Source organism: Plectropomus leopardus, chromosome 9 (genome assembly GCF_026936395.1).
Source record: "Plectropomus leopardus strain MGB_pleo_1.0 chromosome 9, ASM2693639v1, whole genome shotgun sequence".
In the NCBI taxonomy this organism is placed as follows: domain Eukaryota; kingdom Metazoa; phylum Chordata; class Actinopteri; order Perciformes; family Serranidae; genus Plectropomus; species Plectropomus leopardus.
In genome coordinates this window covers 35484077-35508862 of record NC_142184.1, presented here as the reverse complement: position 1 = coordinate 35508862, position 24786 = coordinate 35484077, and the positions used below count along the sequence as shown (strand labels likewise).

At 39.8% G+C, this 24786-nt stretch overlaps 1 protein-coding gene across 3 annotated transcripts in view; it reads left to right on the top strand.

The window, feature by feature from the left end:
* The first annotated feature begins 8244 nt into the window (after window positions 1–8244).
* The window catches only part of flna (filamin A, alpha (actin binding protein 280)), a 71731-nt gene continuing 55189 nt past the window's right edge, over window positions 8245–24786 (top strand). For 2 of the 3 annotated variants that reach the window (XM_088082660.1, XM_042491211.2), the window contains exons 1-2: window positions 8247–8502; window positions 19764–20263. In XM_088082660.1, coding sequence (XP_087938786.1) covers window positions 19894–20263 — 370 coding nt within the window. In that variant the 5' untranslated portion in view covers window positions 8247–8502; window positions 19764–19893. Of the gene's footprint in view, window positions 8503–19763; window positions 20264–24786 lie in introns of all 3 variants that reach the window. The other variant, XM_042491210.2, reaches the window with a different exon arrangement.

Below are 24786 nucleotides of genomic sequence, written 5' to 3'. Positions count from 1 at the left end.
GGTAAAGCCAAGAGTGATCTGTAGAGGTTAGAAAAAAAGTTAATAGCCAAGCATGGTGAACATGACACTATATCCAAAGAGCTTGATGTTCCTTTGAGCACTGTTGCCAGTGTTATTAAAAGGATTAAGGCCAACAACAACTGGATGTGGTCACAAAAGGAAAACTGGAGACTGAACAGCAGTTTGAATGGTCAAGAAAGAAGCAAAGGAAACTTCACAACATTTTAAGCTGACCTTCAGTTCAAAGTAAAATAGTTTCAAGTCACACCATCCGCCCCTGTCTGAATGAAAATGGGCTCCATTTTCTTTTGGTAAATCACACCAACCCTATGTTTACAGAAGAGACAGAAGACAAAATTAAGCTTTCAAAGAAATGAACACCATATCTGTTGTGACACATAAAGGGGGCTTGGGAATTCTTTGGGGTTGCTTTGCTGCCTCAGGTTATGGGTGCCTGAATCAGTGTTAACTTTGTTCATGAAAACAATAAAAAATGTTCTTAGATAACTTTTTTTTTGGACATGACAAGTTGAAGATTGAAGAGTGAAATCGACAAGCTATAAATACATCTTGATAATAAAACTGTGACAAAATGTAGGTTTCAATTTTACGAAAATCTTAGTGGTTGAGTTTGACAGCAGAAATTTGAGTTTTTGTTTCTTTTAAGGGGGAAGGGTGCATTATCTTATATTGGTATGTTCATAATCAGTATCAAATATTTCTGTAAATAAAAAAATCTGAATTTTGTTTGTCGCTCAACTTTGAAAATTATTTTTATTATCAATATGTTGTGCATGCATCTATGCCCAACCTGTATGGGCTTACAAAGTACACCCAATTAATGGTACACCATGTTTTTGCTTTAACAAAGAAAATTATGTTTACATTTACATTTAGAGATTTTCACAAAAATTCTTCTGAAGAAAAATCCTTAAAAATGGACAATGTCCATACTTCTGACCCCTAAGCCCAGATTTTGGGCTTTGTGTTGACATGAGTAAGCAGTTTGACCAAAAAGACCATACCAGTAGAGGTGAAAATTTCCATTATTTCACAAGAAAATAGAACAATAATAATTCATATAAAGGTATCTGAAGAGGTCTCTTTTTCTTTCTTTTTTTCTTTTTTATCAGATTTATTATCTCATAATATACACCGAATAATTTCTGCTCCAGGCCAGTTTAAGTAACAGATTACCACAAAATCTTTTGCCCGATTACCTCTCTGTCTGTACAGTGTGGGAACTGGAAATACAAAAAAAGAAAGCAGACTCACACTTTCCACCAGAGCCCACATACACCACACACACACACACACACACATCCAGACAAACAACATGCAGAGGGCTTTCCCAGAAGGAACCCCCCATACAGCACACATATGTACAGGAAACTAAACCACACACACACACACACACACACACACACTTATTGTACTCATATGCACATCCACCAGCATACACACACAACACACTTGCATACATGTCATTATTCCTTGGAGTTCTGACGTCCTGAGTCTGGGTGACTCACCCTGTGGCAGACACCAGAGTCTGCAGCTCCGTCCGGCCCTGACTGTGCTTTATGACTCCATATCCTCACAGTACAGTTTTCTGTGCCTGTGGTAAGAGTTGATAGCACATATTGAGTGTGTTGAAGGAGTGTATGTGCAGGTAAGGGGACTGTTAAGTGGCAGTTTGTGCTGTAATGACAATGAGCTCATGTTCTGTAGTGGTCTGGCTGTGTTTGCTGTCTTGTTTTTTGAGGAGCTTGCAGAAATGTTTCATTGTTCAGCTCATTTCAGCTCCCCAGAGTTCATTTGTTTGTATTGTGTGATTAATTTAATTGTTATGGTCATTTAAATTGTGTTCAAAATAACTCATGTTCACGTCTATAAATACACATGGTAAAATGTGTAAATAAGTATTTACATATATGGAAGCCCAGATGTCCGGCAAATGTTTCATGATGTTTGGACCTATCATTAACCCTACAGTGGGAATTCATCACAAATATAGACTTCTGACAAATTATCAAACCCTGACCTATTGTATTGTCTAACATTGTATCTGCCTGGAATGAACTACAGTGACTGGTGTGGTCTAAATGCTATAGGCTAGATATAAATGTCATAAATGCGATATGCAGTTTCTTTTAAAAATGATCATAATTAAACTAATAATATAACATTTTATTTAATAGGCACTTTTCAGAACACTCAATGTCATCTTACAAAGCATAGAAATTCAAGGACCAACAAATTAAAAACATACAGAGCAAGACATAAAAATTGTAGAACTGTTACCATGGTGGCTACTGAGTAGTCAGTAGAGCAATCATAAAGGGTTAGGCTACAAATACTGTTGTCACAATCCACCAGTAATAAGCAACCCCTCTGGTTTCAGAAACTTCTTCACACATGATGTGATGCCCATGATCTGTCAAATCAGAATAAAAAGAAAAAGGTTTTACTGTGAAGCTGAGTGTTCAATTATAGAGACGTCTACAGAGATATCAGGTGAGCACACTCTCAACAACTGGTGTATTGTTGATTTGGGCAAAAGACAGACTCATGGCTTTTTTAAAATGATTTATAGTGCATGGTCTAAAGCGCATGGTGGAAGTGCATTTAGGGTGTGTTAACATGCACTTTTCCTAGTTAAACTGTGCATAATCTGGGTGCGAAGTAATGAGCAATGGGCAAAGAAATTGTATTTAGTCCCAACATTAATCATTGGTGTGTTTTGTGTGTTAAGGCTTTGATACGCACAGCTGGCAATTGGCTGTCAATCAATGTTAGGCCGCCGGTGATCATTATGCAGCCTTATTGTCAACCCCATTTTCTTTAAGTGCTGTTTTTGTGTAACTGATGTGTTTCCTTCGACTGGTCATACAAGCCACTCTATATTTGACATGTCTATATATGGACTCCATTCCATTTAATGAGTAGTGTTTTTCCATAATTACTAAACTTTGTCATACTGCCATATAGCCACTTTAATGTGTGTGTCAGCGTATTTGAGTCAGATGTGGGGGTGAAGAATAAATGTGAAAGAGACATGTTTGTTTAATTACCTGCATGTGGGGCTTAATGTGCTGTTTATGGGTCTAATAAGTGTACAGACCTTGTGTCTGTGTTTGTGCATGTGTACAACATTATTGTAAAGCAACATTACTTGACTAGGCAGGCGAGAAAGGGAACAGGTGTGTGCCACATAGTGCCCCCTGGGTAATGCAGTTTATTTAGAGCCATTATGAATCACCCAGAAAACCTGACATATAGAGGAAAGAAAAGAGTACTGAGTGTTTTTGTACTTTTTGTAAGACAATATACCTAATTTCACTGAAATACTGTCACTGTTAACTCATTTTTGCCTGTCTGTCTGTTACCCTGTAAAAAAAACATCGCTTTACCTGCTAATTATAAACAGGGTAGGCTACTTAGAAATTTATAAAATTGTTGCAGTTGCAGATTGTTACACCCTTGGTCCAATGTTGTTGGGACTTACAGATATATGGAAATAATGAGAACATTTTAAGCCCCTGTATTTGTCACATTGTGCCCCTTCCCTCAGCCACATCCTTACTTCTGAGAAACCATTCGTTGCCATTCACTACCTGTCCACCTCATGCCCTTAGATCTGCTCCGGCCACCTTCCCTCCCTGCCCATCAGCTCACCTTTCTCCACTTTTCCTTATCAGTTGTGCATTATATAACTGGCCCATTTCCAGTCATTCCCTGCCAGATTATCAAAGTTGTCATGTGCGTTGCTCTCATAAACAGTATAAAAAATGGACATAGCAACTGTGACATCACCCATTGGTTTGTGGATTCTCATTTTGAAGCCTTGGGTTCAACATCATGATTTTTTGGGGCCAGAAATGACCACATTTGGATGAGAGTGTGGAGCTGTGGAGAAGCGAGGGATTGATCTGACTCACAGATTTTGGTGACACCTGCAAAACAGTCCAATTATGGTTAACTGTGGGGCTTAATAAAATGTGATGCGTAAACGTCACATAAACGCATGACTAATTTAAAAATTCACCCTCTGTACATTTGTCTTGAAACACTAAAACACCAAAACCATTTTTTTTTGTACCAGGGTGCAAACATGTTTATTTCTGCTGTTAAATTGAGCATTTTAACATAGGGGTCTATGGGGACTGCTTTGCTTTTGGAGTCTGCCTCAAGTGGCCATTAGAGGAACTGCGGTTTTTGGCACTTCTGCGTTCTTCATTTTTTAGGTCTGGAGGTTGCCACTTGGTCGTTATTTGTCTACCCTTTGTTGACTTTGGACGACAGTTAATTTTGATTTATTTTCATTTAGCTGGAGAAGGTTTTGTGATGCAACACTTTTCAAAGACAAGATAGTAGGTGGTGTAAGTTGCTGTCTTCCCTGGTTTGTATCGGTATATAAATCTGAGTGTCATCCACATAATAATTGTCGTGAATGTTGTGTGGCTGCTGCAGAGCTAAGTGGAGGACATGGAATTCTTGATAATGCTTTATTGTTTATTTGAGCTATTTTATCTTCTTCTGCTTATTTATGGAAAAACTCTGAGTGTGTGTTTGTGTGTGTGTGTGTGTGTGTGTTTGTGTGTGTGTATTTGTATTTACCCCAACAAGTAAGCCTCTGGTGATGTAACTTCAACAAGCTGCATACAGATGATGTCACTGACCGACTGGACGAGCTCACAACCACAACGGCAAACATCTGGCTCTTATTAATACATAGTGTTTCACACACACACACACACACACACAAAGATAGAACTTTCTCCACCCCCTCTCTCTATATCTGCCTCCTCCTTTCTCCGTCTGTCATCTGTCTTTGCTCCACACTGCAGCCGCCTCTTTCTCACCAAGAACTATCATGGGTGCTTGTATGATACATTTTTATGGAGACTAAAGAGACATTGCAGAAAAAATACAACATTTTTCCAAGTAAGCTTGTAGGAATGTAACATGATGCCAAGCCACAGGACACCACGACATATACTAAAGGAATAATTCAATATTTAAAAAAATGTTCTTTTTCACTTTCTTGCTGAGTTAGATGAGAAGATCAATGCAATCTTATGGTTGTGTAGTAAAGATAACGCTGAAGCTGTTAGTTTAGCTTAGCATAAAGACTGGAAACAGGTGGAAGAGGTTAGCCTGGCTCTGTATAAAGGTAAAGAAAGGTGAATGCAATGTTAAGAAAGTTGAAGAAAGCAAAGCAAACTTGTCATGTAAGGTTAAATTGTTTCTCTTTAGCCATGGGGCTGGTTGGCCATCGGTTGGTTGGTGTGTTTATGTGCAACTTTTTGGCTAAGACACCGCGAAGCGAGGCATCACAGCAGGGGGCTTTCGCTTGGGTTTGGTGTGTCTGGGCCTTAAAGTGCACAGCTGAAGCCTCCCAATCTGTATCAAGACAAGGTAAAATTGTGTTATGGATGTTCTCATGCATACATGCATTGCAACTGACCAGTGAAATATAATTACTACTGAAAACATAGGCTTAATTTTGAAATTCATAGCACTGAAATATTTTAATCTCAAAACTATCCACTTTATCTGAATTTATGTGATTTGAATTCTACTCAAATATCTTTTGTATTAGGCTTTGCAGTTTCAAGTACTTTTTATATTGTTCATAAATTTAGGTGTCCAATAAAAAAAAGTTTATTCAAATTGCTCAAATCTAGTTGGTCATTTTCTCAAAGTTTCTCAAACTGAATCATCATGTTGTTACGCAAAAGCACTTTTTCATGTCTTTTCAACAATTTTTCTTGGTGTGTCTAGAGACCAAACAAGACCATCCTCTCTCTGGCCTCTCCAGTCAGCATGACGAAGTATCCTTGGGCAAGATACCAAACCCCAAATTGCTCCTGATGGCTGATCCATCAGTGTTTGAGTGTGTGCGATTGGTGTCTGAGTAGCAGGTGGCACCTTGTACGGTAGCCTCAGTCAGCAGTCAATGTGTGTGTGTGAATGTGTGAATGCGGCATGTTGCAGCAGGCTGTTTTCAGCATGTTAGACTAGGCTACTTACAGTCACATAAAAAGTTAAATGACAAATATTCTAATGTATTAAAAAGATTTTTGTTATATCATCTTAAATCTGTAATCTCCCTTCATTCTCCACTCTCACTTTCCTCCACCTCCCCCACTGCCTCCCCTCTCCTCCCCCCGTCCTCCCACCAGACTGCTGAACTGTAAGTACAGGGCACAGCAAAGGCCGAACATTCTTGTTTCCTGAGCCAATGCTCAGCTGGAGAGCGCTCAAACACACACGCACTCAAACACACACACACACACACACACACACACACACACACACACACACAATCCATCTCTCTCTTTCTCCCTCTCACACGCATACACACGCCCTTTCCAACCCCCGTGCTGAGTGAGAGCAGCATTTGACAGAGAGAAACACAGCTCCCCATTTTCACATTACATTTCATCACTGGTCCGTCTGAACAATAACAGATAACAGGAAAGAGAGGGCACGGGGCGCAGAGATGTGGTGACCTACCTCTCCTTCACACACGCACACACACACACACATACACACACACACACACACACACACACACACACACACACACACATACACACTGGTGTAATGTAACAAAGTAATAATATTTCATTTTGGTAGTCAATCAACTTTCACTACTTTTCCCGTAAACATTTTAGCTACTCACTACAAATTAGGGGGAGGAAGGGAGGAGAATTTTGTTCTTTAAAGATAGAGAAGAGAAACAAGGATGTCTACATTTGTTCTAAGCCTTAGAATCTAAGGTAAGGCAACATAGTGGAGGAAAAATTTTGCTGTGATAAGAATGTATAACTTCATACATTATGTCAGCAACATCATATGTAACGTCACCTTGGAGCAAACTTTACTGGGGAACATTAGCTTAAGTTAGCAAATAGCTGCGTTAACGTTATGGCCAACTTCAGCTTTGTAACTTTAGCTTATCATGTCATCTGTTCAACTAAGTCTTAGTATTTTTGTTCTTTGACAGTCAGACATCAGTGTTAACTGTACCAAAAGGTCGTTGCCCACCCAAGTGAAAACCATTAATTTTAACTTAGCTGTAATGTTACAAAGAAAGCAAAGGCTGGCTAAAGCTAACAACACAGCATAGTGAAGACCCTTTTGATGGCTTCTGTGTGAAATAAGGAGCATCTATCCCCAAAAGACACTAACAGGCGCCATCGTTAGTTTAGGCAGCCTGTTTTACTGAGAGAGCTAAGGGGGTGGAGCTTAGCAACAGGCCAATTCTGACATTCCAGCATTTACTTGTACTTTACTTAAAGTACAGAAGTACAGTACATAGGATAAAATTACTTCTGATTGTTAAGTAAACTAATGATCAGATTTAAAGACTCTTACTCAAGTAATTTTCTAATAGGTGACTTTAACTTCTTTTAACTATCTGTAGTTTTACTCAAGTATGGCTTTCAGGTACTTCACACACACACACACACACACACTGTGGTGTAATGTAACAAAGTAATAATACTTTTAAGTACTATAAGTATTTATGCTTAACTTGAGTTTTAATATTTCTGTCATCTTTCACTACATTTCCATTTTAGCTACCTACTGCAAAAAAAAGCCCTTGTTTTTCTTTACATGTTATAGGCTCTGGTTTTAAGGTGATGTCTATTATGAGACGTAAATATTTTAATTCTAAAAAATTCTGACATTCCACCATTTACTTGTACTTTTACTTTCACTGTCTAAGTATATTCAATATGATAAAATTGCTTTTGATATTTAGGTACAGTTAATATTAGATACTTTAAGACTTTTACTCAAGCAATATACTCTAAAAGGCTACTTTAATTGTCATATTCTGACAAGATATCGGTACAAGTAGGGCTTTCAGGTACTTCATCCACCGCTGCACACACACACACACACACACACACACACACACACACACACACACACACACACACACACACACACACACACACACACAGGGTAAAATACCAAGAAGATGGGAGAGATAAGTGCACTGCATGAGCCGGTCACGTCATACCTTTAAAATCCCGAAGGCGCGGTCATGACGTCACCCATGTAAAAAAGTGGCACAGAGCAGAGAGAGAGAGAGAGAGAGAGAGAGAGAGAGAGAGAGAGAGAGAAACACCCCCTGCACCTCGTTTTGTTTTATCCGTTTACCAATTAAGGCTCTCCACTGAAGGGGAGAGACACAGAGACAGAGAGAGAGAGACGCAGAGGTAGAAAAGAGCGAAAGAGCTGTCTTTTTTTCCTTTACGCCACCAGCACAACCAATACACCCATATTTCCCCCCACAGGGACTGCTGCTGCTGCTGCTGGGAGGGAGGTCCGGGACGTTGGTGCAGCACACACACACACACACACATACAAACACACCCTCTGTGACCAAAGGAACTGCAGGCTGCTGCGCGCACTGACTGAACGGACCGGAGAGACAGCGGACACACACACACACACTTGGAGATCACAGGCTACAACGCACATGTAAGTTTGTCCCGCTGTGGTTTGTGTGTGTGAGAGAGAGATATGCTGCATGAAATGTCACTTTGAGAGAGTTTCTCTGTCATGATTTCTCTTAAACACCTTGAGTGTGTGTGTGTGTGATTACGGTCCAGGGCGCACGCTGCGAGTGGGTGTCTCGAATTTGTCAACTTTCCTGATGTATCTGAGGCTTTGTTACTGGTTACACACTTAGTTTGAATGCTATCACATATATTTGATTGCAGACAGTGTGACAGTTTGGCCCCGCGGTGGTCAGTCACAGATGATGTAAACCTAGGCGTAAAGCGCTGCGCCTCATCCATCCATCTCACTTCAGACCTGCACATAAAGTTTGTTTATAGGCTTTTACGCACGGGCACGCTGCTCCGCGCGCACCGCAGCGGACTGTAGCATCTCTCCTGTATTACAATTAGGGGCTCCACACCAAATAAGGCAATTCACTGACTACACTGGAGCTTTGTACCGTGAGTGGTGGCCGCTTGCGCCCTCCGCCGCCGGCAGCGGGTCTCACACCGCAAGAGCTGGCGGGCCACTTGGTCCATGTTCATGAGGCTGGAACATATGCCACATGCCGCTCATAGTAAGATCAGAGGGGCTTCCTAAACTTCATACTGAGGAGAAGCAGACTTTTAGTCCGGTTTATAAATAGCCTGTTGTACTTTTTCACACATGGTGGGCTGCTATAGCAACACTTTTCTGATCAATTTAAAGAACCAATATTTTTTATAGGGGAACGCCCATTTCCAAAACTCATGTCTGCAAGACAGTCTACAAATAGTCTGTTTTGAAACATGAACAACTCTCTCCCAAATCCAAAAACTAGAGTGCCAGAACTAGTGGTGGCAGTCACTGGAGCCTCCACCATATTATCATGATACATAAGTCCCCATACAATATCATTGTGATTTTTTTTTTTAAGATCATTTTTGGGGGATTTTTCCCTCCCTTGATAGGACAGCTGTAGAATGACAGGGACTGTGGGAGAGAAAGGGGGAATGACACTCAGCAAAGGGCCACAGGCTAAAATCAGACCCGGGCCACTGCAAGTGCTATGGCATATGGGACACGAACTCCTGCAGGTGAGCTTGAGGCCACCCCATATCATTGTGATATTAAATGTGCTGCAATTCTGCAATAGTATATACTACGTTATATTGTGATTTATTACTTTTTTCTTTCAAATTATGTTCCCAAAGTATAATTTTGTCAATATCTGTTTTATCTAATAAGTTAGTTTTTCTTTCCATTCATCTCACTTCAGTCATTTTTATTGCAGCAAAATGTACCTATTAGACTGAAAAAGCAGTTGAATTTGTTATTCATGTAGGCTCCAAAAAACAGTTTTTATTTCTGATTTTAATAATATATATAATTTAAAAATCAATACTTGGCATGCATGTGATGATACAATGTTTCCACACAAAAATATTGCGATACTACACTGTTTCGATTATTTCCCCCGCCCTTGGCCAAAAGTCAAATTGGTGATGTCACAGAGTATAAATTATGGAGCTGCTCCATCGAAAATGAATGGTGAAAGATGATCTAGATGACACTGATGGCAGCCAGGGGGATCTTCTGGCATGGGTACATTTTCTGTTTCGCAGCTGAGAACAGTACAATAGAGTAAAGCTCTTCTGCCTATAAGAAAGAAAACATACATCAGTGGATCCACTAAATCCGTCTCCAATTCATTGTCTATGGAGCAGCTCCAGACTCTAGAACCAATGACATCACAAGTTTGAGACTTCCTTCTCTGGATTCTGGCTTTGAGAGAGAGGAGCTCATGTTCACAAAATATTAATTTAAATTTTAGAGACCATGGAAATGACAAATTGAAATTTTAATTTAGGTGGTGTTACCCTTTAAAAAGGCACAGGTGTGAATTTAACATATATTTATATGTATATAAGATCAGATAAGATAGCCATTATTGATACACACATTAGGGAAATCCACTGGTTACAGCAGCTCAGTGCAACATTAAACATAGTATATAAAATATAAAAAAGGGATAATATAAAATACAAAAAAATGTTTTTAAAAGGGAGAATAAAAAACAAAAATAATAATAAAAAAGGAGAATATAAAATGCAACAAAAAAACAGAAAAGTGGAATATAGATATTAAAAAAAGATGATCTGAATTTAACAACCAACAACATATATCCAATATTGCAAAATATGCAATATTGCACAGAGTGATTTGCATACTGTGGTAGATTAAAGACATTTGTACATATTTTTATGTATGGCCAAAAGTCAAATTGGAACAGGACACAGAGGCACATTTAACAGTTTAAAAAGGCAAAGGGAAGCTGATCTATGTTGAAGATCTTCTTCCACTTACTGTGAATTGGGAGCTTGAGGGCAGTGACAGTGAGGGAGAACACACCCAGCAGCCAGGTTTGGCAGGCAGGACTGTAGTTCACACCTAACACACTGTGAACTGTGAGTAGACTAAGGTGAAGGTGTAAGTGACAGGAGAGAATCACATGCTATCATACTAATATACTTCAGGCGGATTACAGAAAATGGGACATCCACAGTCCATATCTGGTTCACCACCAAAGTAATAGCTTGCTCAGGTTCCACACAGAGTGAGAAACCAAAAATAAAGACAAAAGTGCAACATATACATTTTTAGAAATACTGAGTTCATTTACAAAGAAACCAGGGACCATATGTGTTTTCTAATTCAGCCATTCATTCATGCATATGCTGCTTGATTTGCTTATTGCTCATAACAAATACTGTTTTTATACCCTTATGGTACATTGGTTCCATATCTGGGTGGGGGGTTGGTATGTTTATTGGTTACTATATTATGTTTCAGTCTTTCACAAAATTTGGTGTAGTGCAGAATGTGTCCATCTACTTCTGAAATATACATGGTGTTCATGTGACAGGACCGATCATTATTTTCTCATACATGCATCTATTTTGTTACTTGTGTCCACGATAGCCCTGTTTGTTCCACCTTTATTTGTCCAGCTGTCCTCGTTCTTAGCAGTTTTGCCTATTTCTATTCAACTCTTTGAAACCTGGATCAACGTCAGTTTTCTTGTGCTGTGTTCAGACACCTTTTTACAAGCATTGAACGCTTTTGAAACTGAGCAAATTGGTTTGACTTCCTTCGAAAAACGTGGGGGAAAAGGCATTAAGCAACTTGGCAAGAAATATGCCAGAAATTGCAAGCAATTTGCAAAATCTGACAAGGAAATTACCTTAAAAGGTTGCTGAAAAGGGAGGAGAGATAATCAAAAATATAAAAAAACTGAGAAAAATGTCTAGGAAGCTACATTTATAATTAACTTTATATTCAAAATTCAGATTTTTTTTATTATTATTTCTATCACCTTTTCAGATCATTGTCTTGTTTGTTTTGTTTTGTTTCTATGTTGTTTTTCATCTTCAGGCAATTCAGTTTTCTTGTAAGATTTTGCTAATTTCTTGCAAATTTGGGGGTAATTTCTTGTTAAATTGCTCATTGACCTCTTTTCGTATTTTTGAAAGATGAAGCCGATATGCTCAGATTTTGAAGGGTTTAAGTACAGTGGGAGCAATGACAACAACAGTTGAATACACACATACTTTGCCAGTAAAGCTGATAGTAACACTGATCAGGTAAGTCTAATAGGATGAGTTTTATTACTGTCATGAACAAGGTTACAACAGGGTTGTTCCTAACATTACTGTCTCAAGAGGTATATGAGAACTACCAGGGCTGTACCGAATGTTTTTTATGTTTTACATTTAAAGCTTTTATTGAGGTGTTCAAGACACATTTACAGTTTCTGTCATCATATTTAAGACATCAACATTGTGAATTAAACTTTGAAGCATCAAACTATTCAGTGTAGCTCCAATATACCACCAAATTCCTTACTGTTTGTTCCCTTATGTTTCTCCTCTTTTTTCATTTTCTCTGGTGATAAGACTGAGTGATTGGAATGTGCCTTTTTATTCTTTAAGTGAATGTAACCAGTGTATTTTTCCAAACTTTTCTGGCATGGTTTCATACTTTGTTCATAACATTCCTGTACACCCGTCATCTAAAGCACGCTTTTGAAAAAAAAAAGTGTGTTCTCAGATTGTAGGCTTTAAATGTTTACTGACTTTAGGTCTGGCCCAAAATTTCAATGACTTTTCACAGCCTTTTGGTTTCACAACACCTTTATAACAAAGAGGTGACAAGAGCTACGATAAGACGAAGATGCAGCTGCTGCTGGCACAGAAAGTGTAAGATGTAAACATGTAGACCAAACGTGTCCTTATTTGACACTTCTTAGCCTGCGTTCACCTGACAAGTGCCACCATAGAAACACACACACACACACACACACACACAGGGCATTAAGGGGAAAGCCAAAACTAGGCTGTAATCTGTGCAGCTGACTCTCTCTCGCCATGCCGCCACTCTATGCATGTGTCATGTGGTTAGCAGGGCTGCTTGCAGCATTCATCTAACTTCCTCTGCTTAGTTCTGCTTTGCTCGCAACTAATCGGGTGTGGTGAGTAATGATGACAAGCTGTTGCTAATGCAAGCTGGTAGAGTACTAATAGTAGTATCACTAGAGGAGGAGAGCCTATTAAAGGGACAGTCCCCCCCCCCAAAAAAAAACATATTCTCCCTCACCTGTAGTGCTGTTTATCAGTCTTGATAGTTTGGTGTGAGTTGCAGAGTGTTTGAGATATCAGCCCTAGAGATGTGCACGTTTCCTTTTGCTCCTGCACAGTAATACAGTTTGGTAGAAAGAAAATAGTTCCTACATAAAACTGCACATAACAAGGTCTTTGGATTATGTTGAATAACCAGGTCATGAAATCTGTAAAGAGACATTGGGGTTGAGTTTTTTAAATTTAAATTTTAATTATTATTTGTGGTGCTTTTAGCACCACAAACAACATATGCCAACATATATCCCCTGCAATCTCTTTAGATAGCTTTATTTCTAATGCTGATAGTAATTTATGTACTTGATTTGATCCTATAACTGAGGTTTCAAGACTGTTTGGTCCATAAAGATATGGAGGGAGACAAAACAGAGATCTCTTGCTGGACTCGTACCCCTAACAAGACAGAAGTAATAGACCTGAATCAGTTAGGATCTAAAGTAATATAGGCTCATATAAGTAATCCCCCCGCCCCCACCCCCCTCGGGGTGTCGGTTGGCTCAGTGGGTAAAGCAGGGGCCCCATATATGAAGGCAGTGTCCTTGCCACAGTGGCTGCAGGTTCGATTTCAGCTTGTGGCCCTTTGCTGCATGTCATCCCCTCTCTCTACCTTCTTCACACTAGCATTCCTTTCCTATCTTATAAAGGCAAATGTGCCCCCCCAAAAATCTTTATACAATTAATCCCTTTCAATCACCACTCTCAGTGTGCAGCTGTGATCTTAGAGACCCTCTGCCTGCCTGTATTTTTTTCTTATTATGTGACGTTCCGAACATTCCTAGGCAAAATGCACAAGTGCTTTATTAAAATGAAGCAACCATGTGCCACACTGTAAATGCAGGCGTACAAGTCTCAGATACTAAATTTTCAGCTACAGTGCGAAAAAAGAGGCACCTACAGCAGGGCAAAAATGAGGCTGACTTTCATTTTTACTGTGGCTGACGACAGACATAAACCAACAAATCCTGCGTAGTTGACCTTTAAAGGTCCCTTACTATTATTTTCAGATTCATACTTGTATTTTGGGATTCTACTAAAACATGTTTAATGATTTATTGTTAAAAAAACACATCATTTTCTTACACTGAATATACCTGTGCTCTCTCTCTTTCTGAAATGCTCCGTTTTAGCATCTTTCTCTTCAAGCCTCGCTTCTGAAAAAGCCAGCTTCTGACTGGTCAGTGTTTGCGGGTCTTTCAGGCTTGCACTCTGCATCTCTGCACTGTCATTGAAATAACTGTTTTGCACTGCATACACATTTTCAGCTTTTTATAGCAGAGTTATGACATGACCACTTCATAGAAGTCCTGGTGACTCATTTAAAGGCACGTTTGTTTTAATACAGACCTGCATTTCTCTGTGGATTGAGTGTTCTGATACTTTTACAGTATTTATTTAGGCTAGCACCTTTAGTGGTTGTACAATTAACCATTTGAAACTGGGATAGACATCAGTTTTCTTGTGCTGCGTTCAGGCACCTTGTAATAGCATTAAAATATTTTAAATCTGAGTAAATCTGAGTGGTTGATTTCTTTCAAAACATGAATAAAGGGGTACGAGCAAATTTGTAATGAATTTACCACAAATTGAAAGAAATTGGCAAAAAGTGACAACCTGTTATAAAAGAGAAAGAGAGAATTGTTTTAAAAAAAAATCAAAACAACCCAACAATACCTAAAATTTTGGGGTAATTTTTTTGTTCATTACCGTTTAACCATGTTTCTGAAAGAAATCACACCATTTTTCTCAGGTTTCAAAGGGTTAAAAAAGACATGGAAATATCACTTTTTATAATATGGTACCCTTCAATTATTTTTGTCCTCCATATACCTAAGCAAATGTAAAGAGCTACACATCAGCCGTTATTTGATGAAAACATGTTGGTGATGATTCTCGAATAAAACACAAAATAATTTGTGAAATGAAAGTTGTCCCAAATGAGTCCAGATTACAGACAAAGGGGGAGAAGACTGGGGCAGAGACAGTCCAAAATTGGATACTTTAAAAAAAGCAAAAGTGCCAAGAGGACATGAGAAGAGGTGATAACCAAAACACCCAGGAAAGAAAAAAGTAGAGAACAAAACTGAAAAAATGTAGTGGGATAAAAGATCACTAGAGGGAGCCAAAGGACAGAGCAGAGGGATCGGTTTGCTCCTCAGATCCAGAAACATTTTAATGTGTCTCTGTCAGCTCTCTGTGTCCCCGCCCCATGTTTTGTCTCCTGTTTATTTGGCAAATTCCACTGAGACAATAGGCTGCTCCACACTGAATATTTCTCCACTTCTATCAGCTCTCATTTACTTCCAGGCAACACTTTATTGTGCTTTCTGAAGCTCAGTATGAATCAGACCCATTGATGATTTCCGAAATTTTTCTATTTCACTGTTTTCATTCACTTTCAGCTTCTTAGTTTCAGTGTTTCACTTCTGCTTTTTGATAACGTGTGCTGCTGTTAACGTGCCCTGCTCTGCCACAATCATTACCCACTGTCGTCATTAGGTTTCTATTTTAATGATGACCAATGCCTGTAAACTCTTATGACAGATGTAAATGTAATGAATGAAAATTACACATCTACAGGCACCCCAGCTGAGCTGTTTAAATCTGTTGTTCTATTGTTTTACATGGCACAGTGAATGCAGAAGCATGCGGCTTCTGTGTGTGTGTGTGTGTGTGTGTGTGTGTGTGTGTGTGTGTGTGTGTGTGTGTGTGTGTGTCTGTGTGTGTCTGTGTGTTGCATTAATGGGGGTCTTTTATTGGGTTGTTATTAGTCCTGGGGGCTTCAGGGGTTGTTATGGCAGCGAGAGGCATTCTTAAGATTCTCCCTTGACCACACACACACACACACACACACACACACATACACACACAAAGGAGAAGCATTCTTGATGGCTCCTGGCCACACTGTGGCTCCTGGCACTGAGCTCCTTGTTTAGTCAAAAACGCTGCACAGTCACTCCTCTCTCTCTGTCTTTACAGCCTCTGCTGCTCTCTTACTGACTTCTGTTAGATAAAATAAAAGACATGAACTTGTGTTATGGCTGAGATTTACAAATTTAATCAGATGAGTTAGTTATGTTAAAGGGTCACTGCAGTAATTTAGCATTTCACTTTCAAAAGGTTGGGGACTTAAAGGTCCAGTGTGTATCATTTAAGGGCATGTACTGGCAGAAATGGTTTATAATATTCACAACTTTGCTTTCATTTGTTTCAAATCTTCTTAAGAATAAGAATCACCTGGTTTCTATAACAGATTTGCACAAAAAGTGTTGCAAAGTGTTGTTTTAGTTACGCACATTAGGTCAGGCCACATCCTGTCACTTCACATAATCATGATTTTAAGTATGTGATGTGGCGCCAACCAATTGGTTATCACAGATTTGCGAAAAAAAATTAAGTCATATTTTTGAAATGTCGATAAAACTCAATTGCGAAATGACGGCATTTCCATTTAGTGATGTTATGCAACTTCTTTCCTGATTTTCTGTGACTTCTCCTCTGTCGATAACATTCCAAGAAGCATGGTGATGGATGTTCAAAATTTTAGCAGATTTATTTCTCTTTCAGCCACCATACTAGCCGTCATTATTTCCAATCCAAGGCCAAATAGGCGTGTTATGTACACGATGATTGAAAGGCAAGCCCAGTATACGTGAGAGCAGCCATGTATGAGGGATTTCTGGGAGGTGATAGTCCATGATTTCACAGAGGAATTGTGGATTCAAAAGTTCTGGATGATCTGCTCAACTTTTTGAAGTTATGTGATGCAATAACAGCTCTTGTAGCTGCTGCTGCATCATGAGGGAGCCAGTTCCTATTGACAAGCACACAGCCATAGCATCATGTGACCTAGAAAAGCCAATTCCTTTGCAGTTTGGTGAAATATGGCTTTTTTGAATTGCCTGAAATACCACTATCTGCAAATGTAAAAAAAAATTGCAATAAATGGGAGGGTTTTTTTTTAATTGAAGTGTTTCCATTAGGCGTATTTTATATTCATAATTTCAATTTGAGAGTTAATGGAATCCCACCTACAGTTAATTCAACTTATAGGCAAACACTTTATAAGCTAGTTGTTAAGTGTCTGGCTGATCTGCTCCCAAAAACAGGCTTTTCTATCTATGTTTTGACAGTAGCCTAGTGAAAAAAAGAAACAGAAACATCAACAGCGCCTTTCTAAAAAGTTCTTCAGTTTTTCAACTCAAAGTGGTTGCACAAAAAAGGTACTGAGCACTGTTCCTTTTTTCTCTATTTTTCACCGCATACGCTCTCTCCTCATTGGGAACAACTGAAAAAAGATGCTAGTGCCCAGAAAAAAGGAAAAAAAAACACTATGTGGACAGGCCTGAGGTTGGTTAGAATTAGAGTAAGGATGTTACGGTAAGCCAATGCCAAGCTGAGCTGTCACACAAACACACAGATTCTCTCCCACACACAGTATGCTGCTATCTGCTCACTGTTTTTGGAAAATAAACACTCCATTCTTGCAAATGACCTTTCGGTGAAAGCACACTTACCTTCAGACTTCAGAAAGGTCCCTCTAGAGCCACAGGAGACACTGTACAGCTGTTTCACAAGCTGAGTGGTACGCCCCCCACACACGACTAATAAACTGAAAATCATGTGTAAAATTGGCTGAGCTCTGCTTTAATTATTTAATTTGTTTCCCAGGGGCTTTTTGGTGGAGGCAAACAGAATAAAGATGACAGTGGGAACATTTGTGAGACATCTGGATTATAATTTTTACCACCTCATCTGACTTCATGTCTTTTATGTGCTCTGACTCCACATTAATGCAGCCAAAAAACAATCAATATATGTCTCTAATGCACTGAGGAAAACCTGAGGACTTTTAACACAGATGATGTAAGTACCCTCAAAGAGGTTTTCGTGAAACTGAAGGAAAATACCAAATAAAGCTGCCCACCATTACCCTTGTTACATTTTGAGAAACTGCCTGCTGCTATAAAACACTCAACCTGTCATTAGTGCATCATATGGTGCATACTTGGAGTGTGATCTCATCTGGCTGTTTGGTCAGTGCAGTGGAGACAAACAGGAGGTGGGTGCAGCTGGTGTACGAACACTCCCCCTGGCATCACATATGCACACAGATACATACTCTGAAAACATATGCAGAAATAAGCATGCCATCCATGCTAAGAGACACAAACAACTGTACAGAAAAGGAAAGTTGAAAAAGTGTGGGCTAACAGACACGAATTAAACACAAATTTGTGACCATATGTGGAGTCACTGATGCTCAGGTCCCTCTGGATAGCGCAAATATTTATTTTTCTGGGACCCATGAACATGAGCATTAGATGAGCTCATATCCTCACAGGGACCCTGAAAATGGGCCCTTCATCTCTGTACATCTGGCACAGTGTCACCTTGTTTTTCCAACTCAGAAAAACAAACCCTTTTTTTTCAACAGCAACAACATAACTGTGATTAGTGGAGGGCAACAATTAACAAACAAATATTACCTACTCGCTGTTATCGTAGCTCACACTGCCTCTTACGGTGAGTGAACAAATGAAATGCTCGACTGAATTATGAGCTTTAAGTTTTAATGTGGAATTAACATGGATGCTCCGAGGAAGATGTGCAAAGAACGAACATTGCATCGAGTTTACAAAACTACAAGTGGGATGCTGAATCAATGTATAAAAAATGTATATTGTTACTTTATTAATCTTTTAAAACCTTTACCGACATCACTTTTCATGTGCTGTGTTCAGAAGCCTTTTACAAGCGGTTGAAACCTTTGAAACACGAACAAATTGGTTTGATTTCATTTGAAAACATGGGGGACAATGAGCAACTTGTTAAGAAGTGTCCTGCAAATTGCAAAAACAAATTGTTAAAGGTGACAACAAAAAGACAAGGAAGAAGGGAAAATGTCCAGAAAATATATTCACAATGATATTTTTGAAATTATTTTACAGGATTCTTTCTTCTTTGTTTGCTTTTTATCTTTATTTTTCTTGCATATTTTAAGGTAATTTCTTGTAACTTTTATAATATTTTCTTGCTAATTTTTGGGCCATGTCTTATTAAATTGCTCATTGCCTTCTTCCCATGCTAATGCTTTAAAGAAAAGTGTTGAGGGCCAGGAACAGCAGCTGTCTTAAATGCATGTACTACAAATCAAAAGCTCAAAACTACATAATGTAGGTAATGTTAACCAAATTTGATGGAACATTCCATGCTGTGATTCAGTTCTGCAACTTCACCACTACATGCCACTAAATCTCAAACACTGGACCTTTAACTTTTCTTACTTATTAGAAAATGTGTTCAAGATGAATTTATTAGTCATCTGTTAAGATTTAGATCGGATGTGAGTCAGTTTATCCTTAAACTGGACATGAAAAGTGTATCAGTGTGATGGAGCTGGCTTCTTGTGAAAGCTTATCATTTGTGTTTTCAGTTTTATCCAAGATGACTCCCCTTTTCTGCTTTCCGGTGCCATAACCGCCTACTTTCTTTGCAAAATATCTACCTCCGGGCTATAAGTCACCATGTCGTGTTCACTCCTCTCTTTCTTTTCTTTCCTCCCAGACACAGACAAGCTAAAAAGTGAGAGAGAAAGAGACAGAGAGAGAGAGAGAGAGGGAGCGGCCCCGCAGAGTTGAGCAGACTCCACCCAGAGAAACAGCCAGCGAACCAAGACGCAGCCGAGACCATAAAAATGAGTGGTTCACACCCCCGGCTCCACCAGAGCGCCGCGCCCGCTCCCAACGCTCTCTCCACGGACAAGGACGCAGAAATGCCCGCCACGGAGAAGGACCTGGCCGAGGATGCGCCGTGGAAGAAGATCCAGCAGAACACCTTCACCCGATGGTGTAACGAGCACCTGAAATGCGTCAACAAGAGGATCGGCAACTTGCAGACGGACCTGAGCGACGGGCTGCGGCTCATCGGGCTCCTGGAGGTCCTGTCCCAGAAGAAGATGTTCAGAAAGTACAACCAGAGGCCCACCTTCCGCCAGATGCAGCTGGAGAACGTGTCGGTGGCGCTGGAGTTCCTCGACAAGGAGAACATTAAGCTGGTGTCCATAGGTGAGTCACATGTTGCGTGGAATGAATGTCTTTTGCCGTCCTCTAACACATGTCCACATTCATTCAGGTTGTCCCTCCTCTCTAAGTTGCTTTTTGTGCAGGGTTGTATTGAAAGAAATGTCAAAAAGATGATGAAGAGCAGTGCTTGTATGCAGTCCTGCAGGGTTGAATAAAGTTGAGCATGCTACTCTACTGTGAAAAAATGAAAAATCTGCTACCTTGTACAGAAAAAGTGGTGAAAACACACACGAGCTTCCACTTTTTCTCCTGTTTTTCTCCTGTGTGGTATAAGTTCACAAGAAAGTTTCTGCTTTTGGGAACATTCCCGAGTGTTTTCAGTGAGAGAGCAGGCGTTTCCCTGCTGTCCAGGGGCGCACAGCTTTTGTCTCCAGCGCCAGATTTGTTTTGGGAGGAGGGGGTCTGACTGTGCAGAAGGGGGGGCCCTACGTTTTCTGTCCTCCCCTGCTGCCTGAGCTGAGCTGAGCTGGGCCGGTCTGAGCCCAAACTTGTGGGCCAGGATGTAATTCGGGCCTAGTAGGATAGGACACACACACGAGAGATACACACACACACATACAGAAAGAGAGAGAGACACAGGGCTATTGTCTGTGCTCATGTCGTGCAGTGGGTTTTGGCTGGGTCCCTGCAGCATTAGACAGGACTTGGCTCACGCATGGTGACAGTGGCTTTAATGGGCTTAGCCTACATGCAGCTGCCTACCTGCTCACAACACTGGGGATTTTATGGTTGTGTATCAGACTGCAAGTGAATAAAAAGGATACTTCACTGATTTCAACCAGGTTTGCGTCATAACAATGTGGGCAGTATGTGGAGATGAACTGTGGTAAACTTTCCTCCATCTTACAAACTCCAACGGATGACGCAAATTGATGCAAAACATGTCATCTGGTGGAGTTTCGCTGGCTTTCGGCGCTGTTGCTTGAACTACGGCTGTGCTTTCGCATTTTGGTATTGGCCACCACTCATGCCACCACCACAGACTCAAATTCTCCTTTTCCACCAAAATTAGTGCATTTATGTTTTGTTAAAACTTGGTAAACCAGCTCAAAATAAGCTATAGAAAAATTTGCCAGTAGAGCAGAGCTGTGTATACAGGTTTGCAGCAGACAAGTATGCCTTTCTGTGTATGTGGTTTTTTTTTGTTTTGTATGTTTGTTTTTTCTGTTGTGTCACATTTGCTGTTTTGAGCATTGATGGAGACCAGTGAGAACTTTATGATGATTTTTCTTACTTATTTAGTCTCTTTTTCAAACTCAGTGCAGACTGATTTATATTGATGGACTGTTATTTGTGGTGGCACATCACCGGGGTTGAAATTAGAGCATTCAGCACCAATGTGTGACTATCAATGCTGATAGGACCCGGAGGCGATTAATACCTATGACTTCTGCAAAGTCATTTGACCCAGGTGTGAATGCGGATGGTACACTTTCCCATTGTATTAAATAACCAGATGTTAGCGGGTGTTACCAGGTTTTTTGTGGAGTGGCAAAGAGTCTAAAGGTTATACAGCAGAAGAGACAGACCTGCCTCCCTCTCTCTGTCTTTCAAACTCGTACTGAAATCTGATCAATCGGTCAAATATAAATTAAGATCATGTTACAATACTGCCTATTTCTTGCCTAAAATGTTCTTTGAAACATATTTTAGGGTCTTGTCCAGCTGTGATTGCGAGAGCTTGTGAACAGGAAGTGGGCACCATACTGGTTCCTTTACAGTGAAAAAGAGACAAAAAAAAATCTGTGATTAAACTGTAAAACTAAGCAGCGCTGATGGAATATAAACCAACCTGTAACTGTTATTTCACATCTCAAATGTTTTCAGCGACACCGTTTAACTGTAATACACAATTGTTTCTTGCCGCCCGGCTGCCATTCTTTCACACAAACAAGTTTGCACTACATCACCCACCCACAGGAGGCCTATTGGTCTGGTCCGGTGCAGTGCATTCTGGTAGTTGTAGGTTTTCTACCTCTTGAGCAAAAGTGTCTGATTTCTCGGTTGTTTTCTATAGTCATGTAGCATCAACTTCAAATGCATTTGCGTTTTTCTACTGTATGCAGATGCTAGTTTTATTAAAAGACTTTCCAGCAGTGGAAAACTTCTTAAAATGAAAAGTTGAGATTGCATGAGAATGAATAATCCTATCTGATTTTTCACCATCCACACCTGGGGTTAAGACAGTCAGCAGTCTATGCTCTGCTGCTGGATGTTTGTGACTGGGTGCATGAATCAGACATGAGTGAGTCCCTGGGGGAATGTCTGGCACAATCATGGTTTCCACACACATGTTGCTGGTTCCTGCTGCAGCCCACAGGTGAGCTGATGACACCTTTTGAGCCTCATGTCAAATACAAAAGCAGCCTTCACTCTACGCAGACAGGGTGAGTTGGAGCTGTAGTGAGGAGGTCACATTATTGGTGGAGGCTGTGTTTATCAGTGCTGTGGTTGGCAATAAGATACCATCTAGGGTGCAGTACCAGGCACCAGGAGCCACACTACTCAGCACTGTCTGTGTCTTCCTCCTGCTGACTCACCGTCATCCGAGCTCCTCCTCTTGAGTCATTTAAGCTGAAGATGAGAGAGGAGCCCGTTCTCCTCTTTTACTTCCTCCTTTCATTGCAGAAAAGCGGGCACACCCAGCCAGCAACCCTTACCACAAATTACCAAACTGCCCAGCATGATGCACGGGGTCCCTCCCTCTTTCTTTGCTCTGTAGCTCTTTCTCTCCTCCTTCACCACTTAGTTCTCTTTCACGTTTGAATCTCGACGTCCACACCTCTTTCAGTTCTCTTTTGCTTGCTTGCTAAAAATGGACAAATGTTGATATGCAAAAGTGTGACACTGTAAATGTGAGTCACATAAATAAGACAAGTCATTTTTATCCACCCATAAACTAATTAAGGTCAGAGCAGTGCAGTGTGGGACTGGGTTAGGGCTGCAAATAATCATTTACACAATCATTCACTTACACTGTAAAATGTGTGGAAAGTGTCAAAAATTCCACAAATTTGAGGTGACAACTTTAAGTTTTTCCAGTTTAACGGTCCAAAACCCATAGTTATTCAGATTACAGTGATGTAGCTCAGATTTGTGGCATTTGTGCTTGATAAATAATTTAAATGAATTTCTTACTGAGAGTTGGATGATAAAATCAATACCACTCTCATGTCATCTGGATGTGAGGTTCTTATTAAATTTTTAAAATTGTGTTATTGGGTTAATTGATTAAAGCTAAAAGTCTAAAAAAAGTCTAAAGTCTAACACAAAGAGCTTTGTGAAGCCCCCCCCCCCAGAACTAAAATAAGAGTACTCTCAAACTGCACAAATAATAATAGATAAAAATGTAAAAAAAAAAATAAAATAAAATAAAATGAAATATCATCCAGTAAAATAGTAAAACAGACTAAAAAAAAAATTAAATAAATAGTCAATAAATAAATCGGTAAAGTTCAGTCAAAAGCCAAACTAAAAGCTATTATTATATATATTATTATTACTATTATATATATTATTTGTCCCCTCCTGCTTTCTGTTACTACAGTGATGGTAAGCAAGGACACAGCTGAGCGTTTGAACGACTCATTTTACTTAAAAAAATTCCCAGATGGTTCAGGTGTCAAAAGTAATGTGCAAGTACTTTGAGTTTGAGCTCCTACCTATGAGCTGAGGGCACAGACACGTTGCTAGAGAAGCGTCGCCAGCAAAACCATTGTTTTCCTATGGTACAGCGCGCCTATCGGGTGCTGCTTTCTTGCTGCTACGCAACACGGTTTTCTGGCAGTTTATTGGCATGCATAAAAGGTAAAATATTTTCAACTTTCTTGCTCAAGGCGTGTCATTGCACCCCTCATCAATGTCACTTTTGGCCATGCACATGCAGCCCTGCTCCACAGGTGCTCTCGGCTGTTTTTCCAGATGCGATTCCAAGGCGTTTTTGGAGTGGTCACACGTGGCGCAATGCGTCTCGTGTTATCACCCCTTAAGGATGCATCAGCATATCATCAGTATCGGTATTTATTGGCTTTAAAACGAAATATCAGAATTGGCCAATATGCTATAATTGTGCCACTATCACAAACAGATTTTTTTTACTATTGAACATATACAAAACATCAACCCTAAGTTGAAATATTTCTTTATTTTGCACAATAAATGAATATTACATACACCAAAGAGCATTGTATTTTATGTCTCCATCTGCTGGTGGGCCATCATGATAAGATGCTCATTCCACTACAGAAGACACTTGATGATCACTAAAATTAGGTGGGGAAAAAATGGATATATTTATAGTGGTATCAGGAAAATGAGTTGTAAGATATCAGCAAATCGACATCAGAAAAAATCCAATACCTGCGTCCCTACTCCTATCTCTTGCAGCAGTGCAACATTAATTGGGGAAAAAAAGCTAAAAGTCAAGATCAGATAGTAGATTTCTTTGTATCATTTCATTCCCAAGAAAGACACTCTGGAAAGAATTACTTTACCTTGTTAATATG